The 27,981-nt window shown below is 39.5% G+C and overlaps 1 protein-coding gene across 1 annotated transcript in view; it reads right to left on the minus strand.

Annotated features, from left to right (window-relative positions):
* Window positions 1-27,981, minus strand: part of DNM3 (dynamin 3) — a 185,051-nt gene that overhangs the window by 150,909 nt on the left and 6,161 nt on the right. The window contains exon 2 of the mRNA XM_010582141.1: window positions 15,777-15,850. Within this exon, the coding sequence (XP_010580443.1) occupies window positions 15,777-15,850 (74 nt within the window). The remainder of the gene's footprint in view (window positions 1-15,776; window positions 15,851-27,981) is intronic.

The following is a 27,981-nucleotide window of genomic DNA, read 5'->3' on the forward strand; positions in this document are numbered from 1 at the left end:
CAGAGACAATGTGTGATGAATTGAACACAACCTCCATTCCCCGTCCCCCTGTGCCACTGCAGGGGAGGCAGTGTGTCACTACTATTGTAATAATGACACTTTGGAGCAAACTAGCAAACCATCCTACAAGGGACCATCCACCTATGCTTTGTAGAATTTTGTTTATCCAATTCTTTTCAGCACTTTCTCGCAATTCTTTGGTCCCTTTTGCCACCTCCCTGATTTGGTCAATTTGTTTATTAAGATCTTCAGTCACATTGGGAATGTGGATACAACAATGTTCCTTATCCAATTTGAGATATCCACATAGTCCCTTTTCTTGGGACTACGTCTTGTTTCTCTACAATTAAATTTTGACACTGACATCCAATTCGCAGTGCTTTTTCCACCCCTGTTACGTTTTTCAAAACTCCCGTATGAGAGCAGTTGAACACTTTAGTACAATTCCATTCAGGGGCATATTCTCCATCCTTGGGATTCATGATAATCTCATCATACTGATTGCTAGTATTTATAAATTGTCCTGTCCATTCAAAACACCACGGACTAAGGTTCTTATCTATCTTTTGACCATATGTCTCAGGCCAGTTATCTTACATGGGGCTTCTCCAATTTGTTGGATCCTTGGGTGTCGGACAGTTAACCTTTGGAGTAGCTCAAACTCTTCTGCCCCAAGTCCTCCAGTTTATGTATAACAGGAAGATAAACCTGTCTCAATTGCTACCTGGAATATATGTCTTGTTCCATATGAGGTAGCAAGTTGCATTTACTTTTAAGCTTTTGCTTAAGTTTACCAGTGGCAGCTGTTTCAATGCAAGAATTCCCCATTCTCCTGTATTTTTGCTGGAATGTGGAATTGGTATCTGAAATTCATGAACTGCAGTATCCAGGCCCAAAGGTGTCCTTAATTGTAGATACCTGTTAAGAGAAGAGAGAACCTTCCCTAGAGAAACCACATACTCTTTAAGATACTGTCTCCCTATTAATTCTACAGATCCTGGCTCACGTAATCTCCAGGTGTATAATCTTTTTTTACCTCTCCTAAGGGGGCCCTTTTCTGAATTTTAGTATTATTCTTTAAACAAACTTCACATTTCTGTACAATCCTTTTAGCTACTAACAACATATTAATTCCCACAGCATATTGTCTGGTTGCCTCAAGCAAAGCTTCAACTCCCATGTGTATACTTTTATGCATTCTTTCCATTAGCTCCTTCATTATCCTTCATTATAGGACAGGCAATGGTTCCACTTCTATTTCCTTCTCCAAAGTCACAACAGCATACCCGGCCTTCTGTTCCCTTTATTTACAAAGCTACTTCCGTCAGTGAATAGCTCCCAATCAGGATGTTGTAAAGGGGAGTCCTTTAAATCTAGACAGCTAGAATATATTTGCTCGATGGTCTGTAAACAATCATGTGTTAATCCTTCTTCTTCTCGAGAGGGCAACAATGACACTGGATTTAAAGTATTAGATATTTTCATTACCACATCCTCTTGTTCAAGCAATATTGCTTGATACTGTACTATCCTGCTTGGAGACAGCCAATGATGTCCTTTTTGTTCCAAAACAGCTATAACTGCATGTGGCACTGTGAGAGACTGAAAGAGTTAATGTCTCAAACACTGTGCTGAGGCAAGTTCTGCTTAAAAACAAACCCTGCACAGCAAGGAACCAAGGTGAAAACCCCATCAGCTCAGACATCAGCAACAGGAGGGGGAGGGCATGCTGGAGGGTGCGCAGCTCCCTGTTCTGATAAGCTGTTCTGATACAAAGATCAAACAACGGCCATGTCTGCAGGGAAGAAGAAGTTACTCCCCAAACGACCCCCAAGCCCAAAGGCTCACCTGACGAGTTTGGGTGTCCGCCTGAAGGAGGAGCAAGGATGATAAAAGGACACAAACTGAAGCCCCGGGTACGCAAGCCCACCGGGACTGGACCTCTCAGCTGACCGAACCAACACTGGACCCAGGACCAGTGAAATCTTTCCCCTCTTCCTTTCTCTCTCTCTGTCTTCTTCTCTCTTTCCTTTTCCTTTTCCACAGTCCCTACACCTCATCCATTTCAAGATATAAACCGTTGACCAAGTCTGAGACTAAAAGTAGATCCAGCCGCCCCGGGGCCCTTCTCTGAGGAGGAGTCTGGAAAGCAAGGGGTTCTGCTCTGAACCTCGTGACTCAACGGGAGGGATCTCCTTATTCCCTGAATTGATGTATATGGTTACCGGGTTTACAGAAGTAGTCTTTTCCCAATTCCTGTTGTGAGAAACCCTGCCACCTACTACCACGCCTCCCCAGTTTCGTTTGCTTCTGTCATAAATAAAATCTTTAACTGATTGTTTGGTGTCGTTTCACCTTAATTTAGCCCGAGGGAATTTCAAATTAAACCCCCTGGTCTGTCCAGTTTGGGTCCTGACAGGCACATAACAATGGGACAGAGAATCACTGTTTAACTTTGGTGCCTCCTGTATTAATATCACTGCTGCAGCTAATGCCCTCAAGCATCCCAGCCATCCAGAGCTTACACTATCCAGTCATTTCAAAAAGTAAGCTACCAGTCTTTTCCAGTCCCCAAAAGTTTGCACAAGGACTCCCATCACTTGATGTCCTCGTTCACGCACATAAAGCTCAAAAGGCTTTGTCAAACTGGGGAGGCCTAGCGCAGGGGCCCTTATAAGAGCAACCTTTACATCATCAAACCCTTTTTGACATTCTGGAGTCCATTCCAACACTTCTCCTGGTCCTTTAATAGCCTCATACAAAGGTTTAGCCACAAATCCAAAGTTAGGCATCCAAAGGCAACACCTTCCAGCCATTCCAAGAAATCCTCTTAACTCTTTTTTATTTGAGTGGGGCAATCTGACAAATCACTTCCTTACTCTCAATCCCCAGTTTTCTTTCTCCTTAAGAAATTTCAAAACCAAGATAGGTCACATTTTTCTGTGCAATCTGCGCCTTTTTCTGAGACACTCAATATCCAGCCAGCCCTAAAAAGTTCAATAAACTAATAGTTGCTTCTTTACACCCCTCAAAAGGTATTTGCCCCCAACAGGATGTCGTTCACATATTGTAGCAAGGTAATTAATGAGTTCTTACCTTGCCATTGTTCCAATTCCTTCGCTACTACATTACCAAAAATGGTGGGGCTATTCTTAAATCCTTGGGAAGTACTGTCCAACATAGCTGCATCTTGCATACCGTTGTAGGACTCTCCCACTCAAAGGCAAACATTTTTTTGACTCTCCTCTTCCAGAGGAATACAGAAAAAGGCCTCTTTTAGGTCTAGAATGGCTTCACTCCCTGTTTTAATTCCACTTTCACCAGTTCAGCTGATTAGCTCTTCCAGGCCTCTCTGTTGCCCGCACTAAGGGGACCACCACATCCATAATTTTGGAGGAGATTTCAACTTGTTCATTCTACATGTCCTTGATTTCCATTGATTCCTGTAACATAAATGTGTGCTCTCCAGGCATTACTCTGAGGAATATGCACTTGAATTTTGTGGGGATTTTGTTGGGTTTGTTTGGGGTTTTTTTTTCCAAAAGTTATCTGTGCTCCCAATTTATTTAGTAAATCTCGTCCCACAAGAGGTAATGGACATTTTGGCATATACAAAAATTCATGCCTAATCTCTCGCTTTCCCATGACACCAACCACCGACATAGAGAACTTACTCATAGGTTCCTTACAGCTATTTAACACAGAATAAGTTGCCCCTGTATCTACTAAAAATTTAACAATTTCATTTCCCAGCTTGACTGGAACCAGGGGCTTGGCTGGGGCTCAGCGCCTGGTCCCCGTCAATCAGAATCCTCTGTACCAATCGTTAGTAAATCGGCCTCAGGGATAGGGGGAGAAGGGGGAGACCAAGTATGTTTCCCCCTCCTCCCCATTCCCTTCCACATCCCTGTCCTCTCGGGAAACCCCTTCCCCTGGAGGATGTTTGTGTTTGAGTAAATGCTGCTGCTAAAACAGCAGCCTTTTGCTTCTGATCTTTTAGTTTCTCCTTTTGTTTTTCCTTTTTCCCCCACCTCCAACTCTTCTATTATTATACACCTTATAAGCAATCTCAATCAGTTGAGATATTGTCACTCATTAACATGTTTTAATCAAATACTGACAATTTGCATTTCTTTCTTGTTTCATAATCATTTCTTAAAGCAAAGAACATATCCACATATAGGATTCCATCTCACTTATCTTGCCTTCTAAAAAACATTAGCTGTAAAATGGTATTATAATTCAAAGTTCCCATTTCCAGCCATTTTTCTTCATCATCTAATTTATACTCTGGCCACCATTGAGTACAGTACTCTTAATTTTTTCCTTGTTAGGGGATCCCCACCAAACTTGTTCCAATGTTTCAAAATACAACCCAACAGTGAAGCTTTAATTATTCCCCTTTCCTCAGAGGAAGCTGAGTTTCCCATTTGTAAATATTCTCCAACATAACCTAATACAACAATTTAAAACAACCAGTAGTACCAAAAATACAAGCACACCAAACCAAACCCAACTCTCTACCTGCACCAGTCGTCACTGTACTAACGCAGGAGAGATAAAATACCTCCAACCAGCAGCTGCAATTAATCCACCAATTTGTACCTTAAACAGATACACTTTATAATATCAAAATAGCAATATCTCTACCTCAGTTCCAATCGATCACTTACCACCCACCAGGAAATTGCCCCAGAAAAAAAAAACCCCAATGCGCGCTGGAGTCCAGCTCGCGATTCCTCCAGCAGTAGCAAGCCTTGATTGAAATCCGGTTTTAAAGCCCCACCTGGGTTGCCAAAACTGTTACCTGATCAGAAAGTGACTCCTGAAACACACAAAGTATGTTTAGAGAGGAGACATTGCTTTATTCTGCGCAGGGTGCAAGGTGGAAGATTTCCACTAATTGAGCACACCTGCTGAGGTTTTCAGTCCATACTTACACACTCTAGTTAAAGCACCATGCCTATCTAATACATATGTTCCACCTAACTATTGCATATTCATTATTTTGAGCAAGCATGATGTTGGTCTCTTGAGTGATCATCCCAGAGTCGTCTGCACCTGCGGGGGTCTCTGGTGGTATTGGGTGGTCGTTTGGGGAATACCCCTACTCCTTTTGTCCTTTGGTGGGCATTCGTCATCTGAGAACACCAGGGGCTTTGTTTCTCTAGCCAAGCCCTAGTTTCTCAATGGGGAAGGAGGATGTATGTCCTTAATTAGCAAGTCTATGACTCTGAAATGTCCGTTATCTGGTGCCTTGACTATTATCCAAACACTCCTTAAGCATCCTCTATTATAAGCAGAATCTTAAACTAGATAAGCTTCACCTTTAGTACACTAAACAGTCGTTGAATAGCAAGCATATCACACTTCTCATGTTTTAGTTTTGTTTTTTTCTTTAAGCTATCCCCACCTTCTCATTTGTTAACCAGTCTTTCGAAGGCTTGAGGCAACAGGTAGAGAAAACCGGGAGTGGAGTTGAGCCGGGAAGGAGGGTGGGACAGGGGGAAGGGGTCCTAAGATTTTATTTTATTTCTCATTATCCTTGTTTTGATTTGGTTGGTAACCAATTTTGTTTCTTCCCCAAGTTGAGCCTGTCTTTTGCCCGTGACCATAAGTGGTAAGTGATCCCTCCCTGTCCTTGTCTCAACCCACGAGTGTTTCTCTATATTTTCTCCTCCCCATCCCACCGGGGGTGGGGGAGAGGAAGAAGCTGCTTTGCAGTGCTTTGTTGCTGGCTGGGCTTAAACCACAATACACATGATTTTAACAAAGGAGTTCTGTACATTTTCAAAAGTTCATAATGAAAATAAGATCACTTAAGAACACGGTAATGTTTTTAACACAACTCCTCATTTCCTAAAAACTTCTTGTAGTCTAGATCCAAACCATGCTTAAGAAGTTTGTAAAAACTTTTATAGATACAGCTGTGATTTTGCTGAAGTGGGAGAACACAATTAATTCCTAAGTCTTCAATACCATACAACTTGCCCTCTTACCTCAAAAGGGCATCAACCGGTAATCAGGGATAGATACAGCCTAATTTGTTAGACTCAAACTTGACACTAGGTCCCTGTTTCGACACTTGAATCCAAATACTGATACTAATTATTGTAACCTTCTGGATTTACTGCCCTAGAGGTGCATAACCAAAAGCACATCTCAGGATTTTAAAACTGGGGTTTCTTCCTTCAAAACAGAACACACAAGTTTATCTCATACAGCAAGGCTGTAATCAGAAATAATGACATAAATGGTAACCACAGACACAAGCTCACATCCTGTCCCCACAGGGTCTAAGCAGTAGGACTGGAGAAAGGCTGAACAAAGTCGTGTATGTTCCAGTTCACTTCATCCTGCAATCAAGGCCTGATCTCAAAGTTCCACTTAGATGTTTCTTCCCCAGGAAAACGCTTCTTGGTAAAAAGCCCTCAAACATCAGGGCAAAGAGCTTGCTTGGTACTCAAAGAAAGAACAGCAACTCAGGAGACCTGATCTGAGAATATAGATTAATAGAGGGCCTTATGCATCGGTACCGAAGTCTGTTTCCCAAAAGTCACTTTATTACTATTGCTGACAGAGCTGTTATAAAAAAAAATTTAAAAATAGTTGAAACCATAACAACAGTTAAAGCAAATTGACAGCCAACAAAGGAGAGAGAGGAAGGGAAAACAACAAATACCGACTTCTCTGTGCTACAATACCATCATCCCTCCAGATTCAAAGTGCAAGGGACAGGGAAACCCTCCCTTGTTAAGACAAAAATAATACATCTCTTATTTTAAAAACAAGAGAGCACCTAACAAAAGCCTCCATCTCACTTTTGACAACTTAAGATTTCCAGAATATCTTGTATTCCTTTTTAGCTCTAGAAGCAAAATGACAATGAATGGGGGTTTTGTATGTTTCATGGCCAACTATTAATTAAAAAAAACCAAGGAATATTAAAATATTTCAAAGTGAAATATATTATGATGCACAAAATAAAATACCTCAGTTGCTCAAGCAATGCTCTACCATTTGAGCATTCACATTTGTAACATTTGCCATCTCAAAGTTGGAAAATAGCTACCTACTGAAAAAAAAGAGCTGACAAATGGTTTTAATTTTGTTCTCAGTTCTTCATGCACTGCTCCTGGCATAAAATAAAATGTATTCTTCTCAGTTACCTTTTTTTTTCCCCAGTGGTTCATCAGATTTTCTCAGAAACATATTTCAAAATTAAATAATTAATACTTGGTGCCCAGTTGTAATCAGTTGACTGACTCAGCTGATAATCAAGGAAGCTTTTCTCTTCATTTCACTTAACACTCAGTAACAGAAAGAGTCTCTGTCTGACACGGCTTCAAGGTAATTCAAATGAAAATGTTTACTACTTTTTAGCTGTGTTAATATTTATCAAGAGCTCATTCCTCCTGGTGACATCTGCAGTCCCACTAGTTCTGAAGGAATAGACTTTACAACGGTTCATAACCTGTGGTGAGACGCGCAGCCTACAGAATAAGAATCCAAATGAACAAGCAGTGCCTTGTCCTGCTCCTCTCGCCTGTTCTTGGCAATCATCAAATTCTGACTCAGTTAACACTGGAACCAGAGACATAAAACTAATAAAACAATTTAATGTTTTCTCCATGAATATCACCTATAATCTTCTCAAAACTAATAATGCAAGCTATGCGTTATTTGGTAATATATATCATCAGTAAACTATTTTTCTTAGTTACTAGTATCTCTAGATAGAATTAACTGTAGATGTTCTTCTCTATACTTCTATCAGTAAAATTAAATCCCTTTCTGTTGCTTAACAGCTTTCGCCCAATGTGAGAACAATTAGAGGAAAATTCTTCGCAGAGAAAGTCAGTAAGTCTCTGCTTCCTTGCTCTGCTGAAATATTTTTCTAGCCCAAAGGAGGCCAGTCATTTGCATGGTAGGAATAGATTTATTATCTAGGTAAGTGATAATATCTTCACAGAACAGAAGTTTCCTCATTTCTGTTCATCTAGCCATGAGCCATGGCTAAATTAAGGGGGAAAAAAAAAAGAAAAAAGGTAATTTTTGCTGGAGGGACTTGGATAGCAGGTACCCATAATAGACTGACAGCGAGACAAATCACAGATTTACCCCTAATTTTGCAATCCAGCAATAAAGCACAGCTGAGTTCTACTGTAAGTCACTCCTCACACAGGCATTAAAACTGTGTGTGACTTAGCACTGATCTATTTGGCATTTTGGGTCTGCAGCTGTTTTGTAAAGATACAGTCTTCCCCCCCTGCCTTTTTTTTTTTTCCCCCTAAAAAACTCCAAACAGCAGTAGCCATGTGATTACAAGAGATTTGGGGTGAAAAGTTATTCAACATCCTGCTTTTAGATTTTATTTGTATCTTAAACAAGAAAGCTACACATACTTGAAAGTACAGCATCATGGGTCTCTTACCTAAGTCCCACAAGAATCGGCAAACTTGAAAACTATTCATTTCTTGGTGTTGCCTTTCACGTACCGTTTAAAGGGCTGCGGGCAGGTATTTGAGGATCTTTGAGGGTCCTAAATATTATTTAGTATTTATTTTCCACAGGGCAAATGTGACAACAGGAGCAGGTAATCCAACATGCCTCAGTTCACATGGTCTTGATGCCAGCCGCAATGCCAAACAGCTAGCAGCTTTGGGAAGTTCAGCAGCAGGGCCGCTGCAGGGACGTCCCCCGGCATGACGCTCGCTGCTACCAAGTGGGCACCTTCTGTCCCAAAGGCATGCCAACCTTGCTTCCCTCTTCCTCCTTTAGCTCCTGCTACACTGAAGCCATATGGAGGGCAGGTGGGTCACATGGGTGATGTTTGTAAACCCCTTCCCACAAGGCTTTAATGATCCCTGAGCCCCAGGCCTCGGAGTCATGGTTTGCCTTGCAAAGAAAAAATTGCGTGGGTAAAAACTCGTGTGGGTCGACACTCCCATGGAGGAGGAAACACTCGTGGCGGGGGAGGAAACTAGCGTGGGAAAAAACACTCACATGAAGGGAAAAATCACGTGGAGGAAAAACTCGTACAGGGAGCTGGGGGAAACTCATGTAGGGGATAAACTCACATGGGTGGGAATTGCTGTGGGAGAGAAATCACAGAGGGGGAAATTCATGTGGGAAAAACACTCGTGAGGGAAAAAATCATGTGGAGGAAAAAACTCACTATGGGAGTGGGGGAGAAACTCGCAGGGGGGAAGGGGGAACACGAAACACGCAGGGAGGGGGGGAAACGCTTGTGCTTGAACATTCATTCCTATGGGGTGGGGGGGAGGAGGGGCCCGAGGTGGGCAATTGACAGACAGGGGCTACACCCAGGATACACCCAGCTACACCCAGGATAATCCACAGCAGGTAACTCACTTGGGATAACCTGCCACAGATAATTCACTCTGGATAACTGACCCACACTGGATAATCCCCACCAGATAAGCCCCAGAAATGGGTGGGGGTTTTCTGCTTTTCATAGTATAAAGATTAGGGGTTTTTGCTTTTTCTAAAATTTTCAATTTGGGTTTTTTCCAGCACTTTTCCACAACAACAAAAAAAAATTATTTTTGGTTTTGTGCATGAAAATGGGGGTTTTGCTTTCCAGCTGCACAAATGCAGGCAGACTTGACTTTTCTGGGAACTTCAAATTGTTATTTTTTTTCCCTATTGCAGACCCAGAACCAGGGGTTTGGGGGTATTTTTGTGCCATGGTGGTGGCTCCTGCTCTGTGTGCATGGCCCCACAGGGGAAAGTCCCTGTTTGGGGGAAACTGGCCCCAAACTGGGATGGGAAAAGGGGGAAAAGGGGGAATGGACAGCTTTTGAAAGTACTTTTATATCTGCAAGCAGGGCAGGGGTGTCGAGTTTTTAAAGCCTTTCTATAAATAGGGTTTCTTTGCATTTTAAAAACCTTATATATCATAGATATTTGCGCTTATGTATCTATTTACACAGATATATTTAGGGAATATATATGGTTTACCTGTATTATCTATTTCCACTTATAATATAGAATATCTGTTTAGACTCCTTATCTCTGTTTACACTTTTCTATATTTACACTTATTGTATAGAATGTCTTTAGCCAGACTGCACATGCTTTAATGCAATCTTCAGTTTTCAGCTTTCATACACAGAAGAATACTAGGAAAACATTTTATTTACATTTTTGTGGGAATGGACACAAAGCCAGACAAGAAAAAGTGATCCTGCCTAATGCCTAGTTTTCAGACATGTATTTTTCTGTATAAAGCTGAAGTTAAGAGAAAGAAGAATTAGATAAAAAATTAAAACATTGTCTTTGCATGTAGAATACGTAGAACGAAAAAGCTACCACAGCAGATTTCTCCTTGGTGCATCCAACCACAAGTGTCATGGTAAGTGATTATTTCTTCAATTTTTATTAAATTATACAAATCATACAAACAAGTGTTCTGGGATAACATATTTGAAAATGCTTCTCATTTTTCCTGTGAGTTATTTCTCTCTCTGCTTTTATGATTCAATCTAGCACGTTATATTGTTATTAACAGTAAATAGCCATTGTTGTTGTCAAACCATTTAAATTACATACACACTTGAGGTATTTCATAAATCTGTCTCTAAAAGAAACATGCAAGATAATTTAAAAACCTTTACTGTACCCAAGACACCTACCACACCTTTATTTAAAAGCCTGCTGCCCTTTAATAAAAAAATAGACAGATATGATGGGGTTTTTTGCCCTTAATGAATTTGTGTTGTCTGCTATTCACCTCAAGTACTTTGCAGATGGTTAGTTAATAACTAATTACAGATTTCTTTTTCCTAAAAGTGAACTTTGACTGATTTTTCTGTCACTTTTCTTTATTATCTTTTTGTCCTTGAAGACCTCCAAATGCCTTCCTGCTGATGAAGTCTCTAAGATCTTTTGTGTTAGCTGAAATAACCAATCTAAATTATTTTTATAAATTTCTCATTTTCTGTTAGAGGATTGTTTTTGCCACCAGATGGCAATAAAAGATGGGTATGTTTGAGGAGTAGTCTCACAACAGAAGATACTTGCATTAAAACTCAGCAACCTCAATAGAAGATAACATCTGCAAGACTTCAGGAAAAAAAAAAAAAATCCGAATGTCTTTTGAATCTCATGCTGATTTACTTTCCACTTAGTGTTCTAATTCACGGACCTGAAGCAAATGTGGATATTGTATATATGACTCATTCATCTGAATATGTCCACCTCAATAATGATTTTCAAAATCTGTTAATCTGCTACTTCTTTAGCAGAGACCAAAGTGAGACCATGAAGAAAATCTGAAATTCCTCCAAACACAGTCATCAAAATGAGGAAAATAACCCTCCTAGAGCCAAGATATTTTAACGTGTAAATAACAAAAAACAGGATTTATATAGCAGGCGATGTATTTTTAACAGAAGACCTACAACAAAGGCTTCACCCAAAAGCTAAGTACATTTTTTCTTGTCACTGCTGTTTAAGAAACATACTATCCAGTCTCAAAAAATCTAGATAATTATTTCCCTTCCACAGGCAGGAGAAAGCACAGCAAGAGGAAGAACAGATTGCCTAAGGTTATACATCAGGTGTGGCAACAAAAAAAAAAAAAGAGAAAAAAAAGAAAAAAACCCCACCTCTCAAGACCTTCTCAGGCATTTCAAGTCATTACCTTCCCAAAGCTTACTCAGCAGCACCATTTAAAAGTATCTATTAACTCTTATAAAACACATTTAATCTTACTGATCATTAGATCAAAGAATCACAAAGCTAGGAAGCATACTGAAAGTTGTGAAACAAAAATTTGGAATGTTTAAGAAACAGGCTTTAACAAATAAATAATAAATAAACTAGGAGAATACATAATGCATTCCTCCTCCTGAAAAGGAATCATGAGTAAGAAAGTGAGAGACCAGCACTCTCCACTCATTGTTAACTGCTGAAATACCACAACAGTTTCGCATTTAAAACAAATGCTGTCTGGTGAGAAAGAACGAGCTCCCTGTATCTTACGCAGCAGTCAAATACTCAAAGAACCAGCATGACTTTTGCGTGAATTTAGACATCAGACTCTCAGAAAATAAACAGCCTTCACATCCAACTTCTCACCCGGGAAAAGAGCAGGTGCAATTCCTCCCACATACATCCTCTGAATGGCTAAACTAATTTATCACAGCTGTCTTGCCTGCCTTTTAAAACCTGAAGTTCAGCATCAGACAGCCTCCCAGCTAACAGCACCCTGTCCACACCTGTGCCTTCTAAAAACTCACTGAATTGCATCTTCCCAGATGGGACTATTTTGTCCAAAAACATTCTCTACTCTGAGGTCCTTTGGAGACTAGCAACAACGAAAGCACAAGAGTCTTGTTAGACCTGACACTAGATATTCCCAAGGCTGGGGAATTGCCCAGGGCCAAATGCAGTGACCAGAGAGAACAGCATCAAGCTGCACTTGGATTACTTAGCATGCTTGATGTCAGATGGGAACTTTTTTTCAGTTGTGACTTCTGGGTGGGAAACAAAGCTACTTTACCAGAATTTAGGCCTGTTTATTGCAGAACAAAGACGACATGCTTATTTGGTTCTATTCTCTCTTCCAGCAAGACATCATATATGCCATTTTTCTTCAGGAGAAGAGGAGCAACTGAACCAAAAACATGAGATGAAGAATAAGAATGAAAAATTGTGACCCTACCTACAAGACTGCCAACTAACTACTTTGGGACAAGTAATGAGTATCAGCCTCTCACTGCAAGAAGAAAGCCACCTTGGAGCCTCAAAGTATTTACAAGATGGAGATTTTTTTCTTCCCCTCTCTCCTCTAGCCAGTACAGTAATTTACTGAATACAGGCCACATTTACAATTTTATGTGGAATGCAGCTGGGCAGTCCCAAATGAGACTCAAAGTAGGATAGTCAAGAACAAGTCAGAGTCCTTCAGAGGACTGTAAATTATTTTTAACATCCATATTTTGGTTTATTCTATGCTACTAGGTATTTCTCACATTATCAAACTCTGAGGAAAACAGTCACAACTACTAAAGACTACTTGTCAGTTGCAATATTTAATTAAAACTTTTGTCTTTGCCTCCAAGATTTCAGCAGAGTACAGTATTTGCATGGATGTGGAAGTGCAAATGGCGTAAAGCCATTCAGGAATTGTACTGTTCCCACCAAAATATGTTAGTGATTAAAGGAGGTCAACAGGTCACTACAAAACAGCTTTGTACTCATTACACAGAATTTTTAAAGAAAGAGGAAGCAAACAAAATTTTAAAAAAATAATATTCCACATATCATGAGATAAATCCCCTAGTATTGAATTATTTCATGTTACCCCTTGCATATTCACAGCGGTAACAGCTCTTTACCCAGATGTGTTAGATGTTGGAGGGCCCCTGATAACTCCTCACAACAAAATCCTGCTGCACCCTTCCATGACATGTCCAACCCTAATAACGAGTGGTCAAAGTTTCCTCTTACTTGGGTGTGCACAAATGCTTCAGCTGCCAATCTTTTTCCCTTAGTGCAATGACTCAAAAGTTAAATGAAGCTTTAACCTCCTCTGTCAATCAAATTCACATTCCAAAAAGATTCTCAGCCAGTTCCAAAACGTTGCTAAAATATCTTGCAGTCATCTCTGCATGCCTATATAGAAAGTGCCCCCTCCCTCGCAAGGAATACTATAAGGTTAAGAATAGTTACTTTCAAAAGAGCCAAGGAAGATCCTAGGATTAGAGATCAGTTAAGCTTGCTACAGCAGCAAGAACCTGATACAGTCCTCTAATTACTTTCTATAACATTTTAGATAATTATGGACTTGATAAAAATCACTCCAGCATCTGCTTCCTGTAAAAGAACACTGTGCTTCTCTAAACAGTTTATTTTCTTTTTTTAACATTAGTTCAGAAAGATAAAGGTGGCTTAAAAGATAAAGCTATTTGGAATTTCACCACCAAAAACAACAGCAGCGGAACAAAGTTTAAAGAAAGTAACAAAATAATTAAAGCTTGCATTTTAAAGGTCTTGGCATCTAATCCCAAACAAGAAATACACAGGATTTCCTAAAGGGAGAAATATGTCTTGACATCCAGTAAACACAAAATTAGGCTCAAGCTCAGTTCTTCAGAATTTTTGAAGTTTTTGCTGTGTTACTAAGTTATAATGAAGAACTATTTTTCAGCAGAGAAAGTACCTAGAGGCCTGCCTAAAGCTAGTAATACTATGTGAACATATTAATGGGGAAAATACCAGGAAGAGAGAAGCCCTTTCATTGCCCCCTTAACCCAAGGACAATGATGATTTACAAAATAGGGCAATACAGACCAGTAGGGGTAAGTTTAGGATGGATGTCTAAGAATCAGTATTTAACCACTTGAGGTTAGAGTGTAAGAGTTTACTTACTAATTCGTATGTCCCAGCAGTTTAGTCATTTTGTTAGGAATGCCAGCACAGAGCTTGATTCTTTTCTTTCTTCTGCTCTTACATGGTGCTGGGAAAATTAGATGAAGATTCTCCATAGCTAGGCCTTATTGATGCATTTCTGCATGCTCTGTCAGAGATCAAAAGCCAGATATGCAGAAATGGCAAGAGTTCATATCTCCAACTAAAACAAACTTCATCTTTTATTATAAATATATATAAAGCACTACAAGCATATTACACACTTGAAAGTCCTAAAGTTTCTAAGCTGAGAACACAGAAATATTGGATTCTGCAGTTTTTCCTTTCTCTTCCACAGTATAAACACCATGGAAAATTTCACAGAGGCCTTGAAAGTATGAATGTGCTTTAAAAGCAGTAATTCAGAAAAAAACCTGGAGCCTAGGCAGACTGAAGCCTACCTTTCCGCTGAACAACAAAAGGACCTTTTAGGAAAAACATGCACACAAAAACTTAATTACCCTCACACGTAGGGCAGACTAAAGTTCTACGGACAGATTCAATTTTGTTTCTTCCCCAGTTTCATCACATTCCATAATTTAAATAGCACTTTTTATTTTTAAATGCTGTTTCAGGTGTTATTTCATTTCTTTTTACCATTTTAAGTAGAAGTCAATACTAATCCAGTGATTTTGTTGCTTCTAAACCAATGTAAGCAACAACAACAAAGAAATTTGAACAATGGAAAACCATAGCTGCTTTTATATATACTAGGAAACTAAGCTACACAACAGCAGATTAAGTGCCCCTTGGAAGAGTACAAAGTGGTTAATTCTGATGAAAGATCTTAATACACCACATAGCTCAGTGGTATACAAATACTGTATTTTTATTTTTGACCAGACAAATACACAGAAGCCTCGTTCTCCCTCAGTCTACCTTCTGCTCTATTTAGTGCAGTGAGCCCAACCAAAAAAGACAAGTCACAAAAACAAGCTGTGGGGAATCAAATCTGTGTGCGCTGGAGCAAGAGTTAAAGGTAGAAGTACAGCAATTTTGGTGTGTTAACTAGTACAACTGTAAAGTTCATCAAGAAACAAATAAATCAAAGCTAATTTCTAAAACACTTTGTATGTAATACTGTTTTTCCACTGCTTCAAGTCTGATCTCGGATTAAATTTACTATGTACTCTAGGGTTTAGATTTTACTGTTTTCCCAGATAGGACAATGAAATTAGTTGGGCCTGGGCATAGTTTTGAGGCAGCAGGCCTTTGTTCCAGACTGTCTAGTTGCACCTTTCTTCACACTGCTTAAGTTTTCCTAGAAATTTTTTTCCTCCTTCTGAAGTATGTCAGCACTTTGTCCAGCCATTGAAGCAAAAAGAGAAAGAGGTTACCTGTTTTGGCAGTGATGAGTTGCAGGACCAATGGTCGTCTTGTTACAATTCCAGAACCTCGTGGAAGAAAATCCCTAGAAACATAAAAAAAAAAAAAAGAATAGTTACTACCCAGAAAGCACTGTCCAGTTACATAAGATATCAGACTAAGTTGGAACCTCCTCTATACCTTCAGCTGTGATGAAAATGGAAAGTTGGTGGGGACGGATTTACATCAAACACTAGTATAAAGCAGGGCTGTTAATTTTGGTTTGAGATAGCAGTAGGTCATTAGACAAATACATATTAAAACTAAATTACTGTCTCAAAGGCATTACCAAGTCTCTTTCTTCATGACCACCACATATAACATTTCAAAACTCACCTTGCATAGTAAGAGTACCTGAAGCCATGCCCACATTCGTTGGGCTCTCTAAATAAATGTGTCCTCACCCTATACTTGATTTGAAGAGGATATGGGCATATGAGCACACACACTCTCACTCACCACATCAAAGCTCTGGCCAAACCAAATTGCCAGCATATTATCAAATAATATGTATAATATGATTGAAATAACCAGGGAACTGTTAAAGTCCTCTGTACAGCCCCCATCAGTTAATATTTAAAAATAGGGAAACAGTAACTAGACATGATTTGGGGTTTAGGAACTAACTATTAGACAACGGGGCTTTATGTTTATGTCAGAAAAGGTAATGGACCGTGGTCTGGTCAATAAACCTTGAAGAACTGCTTGGAACTACCAAGACAGAGTAAGAAGTAGGTAAAAGGTAATTCCTACAGGGGGAGATCGCGACCACCGACTCATTGACCACCTACTCACATGATACTACCTACTCAAAAGAAGACAATGAAAGAAGAAGACAGAGTCTGTGCGCTAATTTACATGAGAGGCAAAGAAGAAATAACCAATCATTATGGGAAATAATAATGAATATGTATTACTTAAGCATATAAATGTGGGAATTTTTGAGACAAAGCTGTGCTGTCTTGAGACAGGCACCCATTCATGAGCATCAATTAAATTAATTCGAAAATACCTCAACTCTGTGTGTTATTGGCTTGCACACTGGGTAAACGAACCCCATTTGTGGGACAACAAGCACTCTGCACCTCCTCTTTCACACACTTCTGCCAGTTCAAATCCCCAAATAACTTTTACAACAACACATCTGCCCAGAAGTTTTTAAATAAAAGCTGAACCCTGCAAGTACTCTAGGACAGCAGAAAGGAGCGTCCTTGGACCAGAAAGCAAGCAACGAAGCAAAGACAGCAACTCTGTCGTATCATTATGCACCCCCATGATTCTTTTCATGCATCCAAGGACAGAGGGATCCCTATGCCAACTGAAACCCTAGAAAAACTCTGAACCAATGTTGCAAATATTCTGGTAAAGAAATCAAAATTTAATCACATAAAAGAGTTTGGTTTGATTAAGTAGAAAATTGTGAAGCATAGGTATGGGAGTGTTAAGTTTGAAATGTAGTCATAGGAACTTAGGAACTTTAGAAAATGTACTATGTGTAACTGTAAGAATTCAAGTATTGTCTAAAATCAGTTAACCACAGAAACTTTGACAAAGATTTGTTGATTTGTAGTGTTTTGTTTTAGGAAACTAAGGAAACCGTTATGGACACCAGTTTGCTGCTTGGAAACCCTTTACCCTTCCCACCTCGATCTAATTATCAAGGATTCTAATCAGTAGAGTTAAGTGAGATTAACCAATGATTGTTTTAACATAAGAATATTAATAAGATGGTGTGACTGAAGGACCAATTATTAGAAAGGTTACATTTAAGAATAGACATTGTATGCATTTTTATGTAAATTAATATAGATGATGGTGAGAATTGTACTGCGCAGAATCCCCTAAGAGAGGTCAAGAAGCGGACAAGTGAGGAAGACTATGGAAGACCACCAGAGGGCTTCTGAAGACCACCAGAGACCTTCACTGCGTCTGCATGAAGAGACATTTACATATGCTAATGATTTATCGGAAAGTTAATGATTATGTATAACATTTTCCAGAAATTTAGTGAATATGTATAACAGGTGTGTATTTAACCTGCACAGTTAGACTAGACAGGTGCACATGATAGGTGGAGTGATCCCCCGTGTGCCCAGCGCTGCAATAAAGGAGTGCCTGCTTCTTAACTTCTCATTGCTGTTAAGGAGTTTTATTCCGGATTTCGGCAACACCAATTGTTAGTTGCAAAACCAATGATCAGAACCCAAAGCAAAATAACAAACTTTTTTCCCAGTGTCTTCCCAGTTGCCATACCTATTTAAACTCTTATAAACCTTGAGATAAGGTTCGGTGACGGGCTTTGAAGAGTGCTCCCTTCAAATAAGCATCTTCAGAGGACTAAAAGTCACAGGTAAACACACAGCTTCACGATCAACTTAAACTCATCAAAATCCCCTCCTTTTTCCTGCCTTAGCAGGGATACTGAATCACCTTTTTTCCTGCCTTAGCAGCATTGCTAACTCACCTCTCTGGCTCAGGTGAAAAGCAATGCAGCAAATGGTTAGGGCATGAATTTTCAGTCAAATCGCAGGGCTGATCTGGGTGACCGCGTTGTCACATGTGCTAGTGCCAGTACAAACGGTGAGGCAGGAATGTGCAGTGTGTTTGGGAGGGGTGGGGAGAAGGACAAAAGAGTCAAAGGAAGAAGGATACAGCCCTGCCAGCCCTTTAGACAGAACAGCTTAGATGGGTCTGCTCAAGCCACTTGAGAAACCACATCTTACCTACAATCATTGCCTCTCTCCATACTGACCTTGTGCTACTTAACGAATGCCTGATTTTATCAGTTCCTTTATGGCAGCACACAAACCTGCAAGGTTTAAAACAAGCTTAAAGGGTACATCTATGAAAAATAAAACACACAACTATTTCATCAAATTTCAGGATATTACTTGTGCAAATCAGAGCATATCAGGCCTGAAGAGCCCCAGGTCAAGACAGGCTCAGGAATGCAACAACAGTGAACCTCTTTCCACAAGCACCAACAAGGTAACTAAGCTTTGGCAGCCTGCAGGAGAGAAATAAGGCAACTCTATCCATGATACAAGCTCTGAAGATTTCCCTCCCAACCTAACAGCTAGACATTAAATAAATAAATAAATAAAAATCACATAAGCAAGCAGCTCTAAGGCTCTGAGGAACAAGACTGGCTGTCAGCTGTGCCCCACCATTTTAGAACTCCCCAGCATTTTGAATGAAACAATGTTAATTTCTAGATAAAATAAAAGTCTCACTTTGTCAATACCTGTTAATGTGTGCTTACAGTGTGATTGGTTACTCTGCAAGCTAAAGTACACCATAAAAGGAGAGGCTGTTCAAACAGAAGCCTGCTCATTAACTTCTATACTCAAATACAGATCTGCAGGCAAAAGTACAATTAATTAGGAATTCAAGTAATCTCTAAAACAAAGAGAACGCAAAAACATCATGCAAACTGATTTATATCTGCTGCAATGTTTTACAACACTCGAGACAGCAAAAGGATACAAGAACTAGCTGAGAGAGACGCTAAAAGCCTTCAAAAGGTCTATCACAGTTTCAGTACCTACCAATGGAGAGAAACCTATGTCTCAGTGAGTGCCATCTAGTGATATCTTCTCATGGGGAGGAGGAGAAAATTTTAATAGAAACATACTCATTTCTCTGTATGCACTGAAATGACAGTAGCCCAGAACGTAGAAAACACCTACTGAGATGACTGTTTCATACTCTGATTTTCAAACATTTCAGATCTTATTTAAAAAAAAAAAAATTCATTAAGAAGCTAAAACCAGTTGCCATTCAAAACAAACATCACACAAAACAAACTAGGGTCCTCTACAGCACCACATGAGGCAGTAAAATCCTTCTCCAGGGAGTCAAAGGCTGGAAAGGCTTATTGATTTTCTGATCTAGACTAAGCACATTCAGAGATAAAGAACACCACATTAATCCAACTCCTAGTTATACAACACTGACCTTCCCTCAACAGCAAAATTAGAAAGAAATGTATGACAACAATTTTCCTTCAGAACGTTCTCTTAACATGTCCAAAATAGATAGCATTTGATAACACTCTCTAACAAATTGAACAATTGTCAAAAACCTCATCGTCTGTTCAAGCAAGCATCAGCAGAGAGAGGCTCCTGCTTGGTGAGAGGGCAACCTGTGTTGATCACATAACCAGCTAAACAGTGTGCAGCAGCAGGACATAGAGCTACTGCTTCAGATGTGCAGTTTGAAGAGGAAAAAAAAAAAAGAAAGAATAAGGATAAAAAGCTGTTAATGGGGAGAGTTCAGGAAAAAACTTCCCCCCATTAATAGCTAAATGTGTATTTTACCCCTATGAAAGAAATATCGACCTCTAATAAATCTGCCCTCACAGGGACAGGGATTTTTTTTTTTTTTTTAAGCATTTGAAATTTCAGCTTCAGCCACAAGGCAATGGCATCTGTGCACTTCCTCTGCGCAGCCCAAATCAGATGTTACAAATAAATACCCAAACTCTACTTCTAGAAAAAGGCAGATCTTCAAACACACATAGAAGTGTAAGTCAAATCTGAGACATAACTTGCACTTTTTTAAGGAAAAGCAACATAGTACCACATTACAATTTTAGGAGCAAAGGAATCAGATTAAATACTGCAAAACTGCTTCTGCAGAAATGTCTGCTTTGACATCCACAAGATAGGATGCAGGTCTTCTCCCCCTCCCCTTGATATGGAAAGCTTTCTACACAGGGTTTATTTGTGGTGCTGAAAAAAACCCAACCAGCCTATTAGGAATGGCCCCACACCCTCATTTTTCCCTAAAACATCTACCTAAATAAAATGTTTCTTAAAGAAGAAAAAAAAAGAGAGAAAAAAGCTTCAGCAGCAAGAAATATGATAGGACTAAACGCAGACAAGTTGCAAAGGTTCCTTCTGACCAAAAGAATGTCCTGGTGGCACACTTAACATTCTTCTTTAAAGGACAGGCCTGAGATAGCTGCTCTTCCGAAACTCTTGGTCAGTATGTACAGATATGCTTAGTGAGAGCTGGGAGAAAAATCACATCAGAATTGAAGCAGCTGCAAAGAAATCCATCTAGAAAAAAGGACATGCCTGAGAATTTGTGCACAAAGACACCGACAAGGGAGAGAAAAGGCTGTCTTCACAGTGGGGGGAGTGAGCCTGTGAGAGTACCTGTGGGCACAACTGCAATACCACTTAACAATAACATGGTGCAGGAAACCAGAATGAAACACGCTGTGCAAGAATAAAGCTGGGAATGAAACATATGCTCCTTTAAAGGACATGCATCCTACATTAAGAACCAAACTACTTTTACATCGTTATTCTCAGAGCATTTTCAGCAAAAGGTACACCACTGACCACAGCTATACTGGCTCAGCAGCAAAGCTGCTGTGACACGACAGTTTGGAGACCAGCAGCAAAGCCTGTCCAGTGTTGCCTAGCCAGGACTGAATATATCAAATGCAAGCAAGATGCAAGCAGCCAGGTATTCCAGAACATTATTTCAATAACTCTTCAATCTTAAAATGCACTTATCTGCTAGCATATCATTAAATATTTTCAAGAGCAAAATATTTTCAGGGCCAAATAATTTTTACCCTAAAAGCTATAAAATTACTCATGTCTTACTGCACAACATAAACTGTACTGTCTTCAGTCTCTAACAGTGCTCACTTCCAGTATCGGAGATCTGGACAAATATATCTACTAAAACATTTGTTTAATGTGTAAAGGTAACAGATACTCGTTTGAATTTGACTTGCTAAAACCCAGGTCTCAAAAACTGATGTCACAGGATGGTGAAACAAGTTACCAGTGGCCATACCAACACCTTAGCAGTTTATAACAAGACAGTTAGGGGTCTGATCTTTGCTACAGTAGACAACTTTACTGTAAGGAAAAAGAAAAAAAAAAAAGGAAGAAAAGGACATTCATGTCTCTGTATGTTGTCTTTCTTTTGTCATACCACCCTCTCTGACTGATGGTCAGAAAGCAAACAAGCTGAAAAAGTAATTAGACAACTCGTTAATGGGAAGAGTCCCATGGAAGAGATGACAACACCCTTTCAAATTTCAGAAAAGGCAGAAACCATAGTGAAATGCTGAAAAGCAAACTAGACAGGGGCTCCTTCAGTGAGGTTGTCTCATTATAATGCAGGGCTACAGCTTACAAAGAAAAGAACACATATCAAACAAACAAAATATAAACATGATGTGTTCCAAGGGGATTTCCAGGTAGGGGAAGAGTTTTCATTCAGGAGCTCTCTATCACACTATCAGTATTTATTATGTTAAAAAAAAAAAAAAAAAGAAAGAAAGAAAGAAAGAAGAGAGAGACAAAACAGAAGCATCCCCAGTTTGTGGGAAGAGCAATGATGCACCATCACTTAACTCTTAATCATTGTTTCAAAAGAGTAACTTAAATCTGCTTTACTTTGCCCATATGGTACAAGAAATGTTCTGCACTTTGATCAGTTACATGGTCAGTATTATATAGGATAAATGGTGATTAATTTACATTAATACCAATATAATGAATTCATACAAACCATAGGGGGAATCCAGGAAATCAAATAATGGAGGAAAATGTCAATAATTACATAGTAACTGCATCAATTAAGAGCTAGGAACAAGTAAAACTGATAGTGATGAATTGTCAAAAAAAATCATAAGTCACTCCAAAGAAAAAGCCTCTGCATTTTTCACAAGGGGTAGAAACTTTGCCCTGAGAAAGGGCTCAGGACAAGAGCCATAATTCTCTTACAGAAGAGCACAAATGACCCATCTAAACCTAATTCATTTTGCCAAACAGCTTTGGTAATATTACTTATAAAAGTTTTTCCACTAACCCAAAGATCATCCCAAGAGCCTAACCCTCCCTCAAATGCAGAAAGGCCATGTTCCAGGAGCATCTAATATGAACAAGTAGCATTCCACACAGGCCTTTATTCCCAAGACCTGCCAAGGACTGCAACGCAGCTTCAATTGCAATAGGAAGCAATTATACCCAAAGTCAACAGTTTTCCTGGGCCTTTTTCCAACACAGTGTGTATTGTTTTGTACAACTCCAGCCTGGCACACTAGGAGCACTTGCAGCCTTTGTGGCTCATACTAGCTGCTGAATGGCCATATCTTGTGCAAAAGAACACACTGTTTCACGGTGAACACCTACACACATCTATGCAGCCAAGCATCTCCCAGTTCTGTGGCAAATGTACTACAAAAGGCTTTCATTTTTCTTGCATTTATCATATATAGCCTCAAACTGCTACAAAAGAACAAAACAGGGAGAAGCATGGTCCAGTGTAAGCCTACAGAAGAGAGACATTAACAATTTCTAACTTCTTTCCTCAGGTTCACTTTCTAAAACCCATAAACCAAAACCAGTTAATTTATAACTAAAGAACTCTTAATGCTAAAAATACATATCTGAAGACCTATTTTGGTAGACATGTTCTTCCTATCTTGCCTGCTTTTGCTCCTGTGCTCACCAACACCACAGAGGACCCTACAGTAGATCCTTCACGCACTTTTGTTCATTACAAAGCAAGGTACGTCCAAGCGACGGGAATGCATTTAAGCAGAGACTTTCTTAGGAATTAAATTCATAATGTCGAGTGAAGTACTTTCTAAGAGGAGGTTTGTCATCACTGACACTAGACATCACTGTATTTATTCTTCCTTAGTGGCTTTGGAAGCACAACTCCTCTACCCTCCAAATGACAGTACAAAGATAACCCCGGGACACATTTTCAAGAAGTCACAAAAAGCTTAAATATGTTACTTCTGTTGCACTTTGATGTTCTCAACCACATATCTTCTTTTTTTTTTTTCAGTAATACAGTAGTAATGCAGTAGTATACATCACTTTCTACATCACACTGATATTTGGCTATATATGCTCTTCTTCATTAGCTCAAAGTACAGAGACCAATTCTTATTATCAATCACCACTTAATCCCTCACCTCCTTTCATTAGTTATAGAAGAGTAAATGCTTTTTGTTTTGGCACAATGTCTGTCAATCAAGAGAATCTCCCACAGCTTTGTTCAATGGCTGCAAAATCTCAGCCTAACATAATGGGACTTGCATGAAGATGTGCAAACTCATTAATCTTCTTTATTGAAGACCAATGATACCTATCTTAATTAGGCCTACTAGGCAAGCTAAATGCATTAAGAGGCTGTAGATTTTAGTGATCTCAGATATATTAGCTCCTAAAGCTCAATACCAGTCTTTCCAGGGTTTTCTTGTAAACCACACAGCATAGATGCTAGCATCCTTATCATGACACTTTAGGTCAAGTTCTCCAATGAAGTTTGGTCTCAGTTTGCAGTAACCATTCCTTCACGGTAAATCTTCCTTCAACTGAGAGATCATTTTAATTAATCTGCTGAATCGAAACAGGAGTAGTAACTACACATTGCAGCCCATGCAGTTTGGGCACGTCTTTAGGGGTGAGAAACTGAGTTTCCAGACGTCCTAGGGCTGTTAACTATCTCTTCCTTTCAAGCAGGGTGGGTAAACTTGGTGTCTTTGAAAAGACATTTTCCAACCCAGAGGTGTCCTTCGTCACCATTGCTGAACTACCGGAACTGAACAGCCAAAGCAGGGACCCCCCCAGTTATCCTATCCATCACTTTCAGGTAAGCACACAAGTTGAATCAAGAATAATAAATAAATAAATACAAATATCTTGAAATTCTTACACAGCAGCCTAAATTCTTACAACGTAGCAGCCTAAAATGTCTCTTTGGTCTCCCTTCCCCAACTCCTTTATGGAGTTGAGACCAACTATACAAAAATCCACAGGGGAATGGTAGAAAAAATCCACCCAAACAGACCTAACCATGGGAACACAGTAAGCCTTGACTCTAAAGATGAGAAATAAGGTATCTTTGAAAAGCCCTTGAAGAACTTCAAATAAGACAACAAGAGATTTCAGTCATACAAGCTGAGCACCTCCATAACAACTAAGTTCAGAGACAATGCTTAGGCATCACTAAGGCAAGAAAGCCAAGCTTGAGATTTCCTCTTCATGCAGAAGACTGGAGACAGAACAGGCTTAAAAACCACTGTCATTATACTTCTCTCGTATCTGGAAGATGCTTTCTTTAAGTAGCAGCAGCATTTCTGCTCAACAAGGTGCCAGAAAGTACTCCATCTCCCCCATTAAAATACACATTATAGGGCTGTGAGAAAATCAGTGCCAAAAAATTACTCTAGTCCCAGTGGTGAAGTCTTCCATTAAACATGACTGGAGTCAACAGGTTCTCCAAAGTAGGGGACATTTGAACAGAAGTCTAAGAAGGCACAGACCATTATTAGTACCCCAAATCTAATGTCGTATTTCGACAGCAGTGAGTACCTCACAGTGCATTTCTGCACAGAAAAAGGCAAGCCTGTTCACTGAAGCAAGGAAAGAAAATGTACTTCCTAGTATTAAAAAAACCCCAAACTTTTACATGATAAAAAGTTTTAAAGTCTCAATAATGTTTATAGGACTGAAAACTTGCCATACACAGCTGTGAAAACTTGCCAGGAAAAACCACAAAAGTGGTAAGATGAACAGTGCTCTGTTTGCAGTGATTATGCTCAGGCTGTAGGCTTGCTGTATTAACAGATCGGGAAGCTGCCAATGTGCAATCTCGCCGGCAAGCCACTGTATGCACGATGCATCTGTCCTCCCTGGCAGGCATCCAAAACTTCGCTGCATCATCCTAATTCTATTTGTGAAAATGCCCTTTTTCCTCTTTCTCTTTTAAGATTTTACAAAAGCTTCTGCTATTTCCTGCCCAATGGTAGTCTCCATCAATTCCAAGCCGGGGGTGGGAGGGGAAGAAACTACAAAACACAAAAAACCCCCCAACAATTCTCAGAATTTTTGTCTTGAAAAGAATAAAGCAGGCTTTGCAGGACAACTGTATTCTCCCTAATCAGATATGTTTGGTCTTAGGAAAGGACTAATTTGCATAGGATGTTGGTGCATAAAAGCCCATCCATTCTCAGGATGAATACTAATGCAGCAAGATTTTGTATCTCAATACAAGAAATGAACAACAAAAATACTTCACTCACTTTAAATTGTTGTCAGTGCCGTAAATAGAAGTTGGCTTTTTTATCACTTACAGCTGCCAAATGCTATTAACAATTTTTCTTTAGAAGAGATTCGAGTAAAACATTTTCCTTTATAATATATAAACAGAAAAAAATTCTGATTGCAGGGATCAGAAAGAAAACAGCATGTCCCCAACACTGCAGGCATATAAGCTACATGAAGCTAACTACTATGTAATTACTTGCATTTAGCAAATAATTCACCTCTGGATACTCTGTCATGACAAAACTTTTAGATATTGCAAATTTCAGTGCTGTCATCAAAAACCCAGCCAAAATAAGCTCCTACCCTTCTTCCCAAATCACACTGTCCTGAACTCAGATCCATCAATACAGACTTTTTAAACAGTGGTATAGCATACAATCAGCTATGCCACGTCCTAGTCAAGTCTAAAAAAACTTTGCCTCTTCAGAAGCATTATGAAAATACATTTATCTCTTTTGTGGTGGACAAGGTGTCAAACTGTACAATTACCTTTCTTGATACAATACAAGCCATTTCAAATTATTTTGCAGAGCTGGAATGTAACTGGATTCAATTCTTCTACTCCCTCCAGAATGTATACATAATGGAAACTGCAGTATAAAGACAGCCTGAATTTATAGACAGAAGGACAACTACAGAAGGAAGGGGGGAAAGGGGATGTTTCCAAAACAAATGATCCAAGTCTTTCAAACAACTTCTCTAGTCATTTTATCCTTTTTTACCTGCCCATTTATCCTGCTTTGAGCCTATAGTATGTGCAAATGAATATATTGTCCACAACAACATAAAGTCTGTTTAGCTAAATATTGAAATTTAATAGCAGCCATGATCTCCCATCTCTTTGCTCACCAGAAACTGAATTATTACCACAAGAAAATTTTATACTAAAAGTCTGACCAAAACAGTGTTTTGTGCTGCTACTTCCCAGAACACTAACAAAGTCATAATGCTGGAGGTCTCAGCCCAGACTCTTAAGGCTCTCCAGCCTATTTCCTAGATTTGATGCAGATTGGGGATCTTCTGTCAACATTCGTTTAGCACCTGAACAAACTAAGAGGTAAGCACGCAAGGGCACAATACTGCCTCTGATGGATTATGCTAAAATTTCTTCTGCAGCTTCCAGCTTGGCTGCTGAACAGATCTGGAACATAGCCCATTTCATCCACTGTCGGGCAGCAGAGGCTTGAGACATCTTACAGTGGTTCTCGTGCTTGCTACACAGAGCCCTGCCTATTCTCTGCAGGTGAGTTACACACAGGCCATTTTAGAGCATCCTCTATAGCTAAGCACTACTGAATACATGTGTACATTTTTATGCAGTTGCACTGTACATAGTAAACAAAGTACTGAGTGCTTAAGATTAATCTAGCTTTGATTATATCATCTATGAGAGTGGGAACCTAGCTGTATTACAGCAAATAGTAAATCTCCTGCATATCGGAAGAATGAAATCTTGGTGATTTCGCACGGGAACTAGCATGCAGAAATACTACACTAGATACTGAATTAAAAGCATAACTTCCACATACAAATTATAAAAGCTGACATTATCACTAGACACTTTGGTTGAAAACCTCTCTTATCTACAGCTACAGTCTCCTTTGCATCCCAGAGGCTATCACAGACAACAGTACTTGGCAGTACATCAAAGCCCAGCATGCAGTTAAATGGGATTTTGCTCCTCTCTAGTTCAATAATGCTGCCTTGTTCATCTCAATGCAACTTGCTGAAGAAAAAGATGCAAGGTCACAGTTAAATAATGCTCATTTCCTGTTCTCAGCATATTTACACTACAGGCTTTACACTGCAGACACACAGCGTTAAAAGGATTCCCAGTACTTCATTACACATGAGCATGGCAAACAAGGGGAGTTCATGGGCTTCTATTTACTAGAAGGCCTTATTTTGAAATGCACTGTTTAAAAAACAAACAAACAAAACAAACCACACAAAAAACCCAACCAACCAACAAAAAAAAAAAACCAACACCCCCCCCCAAAAAAAACCCAAACACCCACCCCCCCCCCCCCCAAACAAAAACACCCACAAAACAAAAAAAACCACACTCCCCCCCCTTACCCGC

Source organism: Haliaeetus leucocephalus, unplaced genomic scaffold (genome assembly GCF_000737465.1).
Source record: "Haliaeetus leucocephalus isolate CR32 unplaced genomic scaffold, Haliaeetus_leucocephalus-4.0 Scaffold76, whole genome shotgun sequence".
Lineage (NCBI taxonomy): Eukaryota > Metazoa > Chordata > Aves > Accipitriformes > Accipitridae > Haliaeetus > Haliaeetus leucocephalus.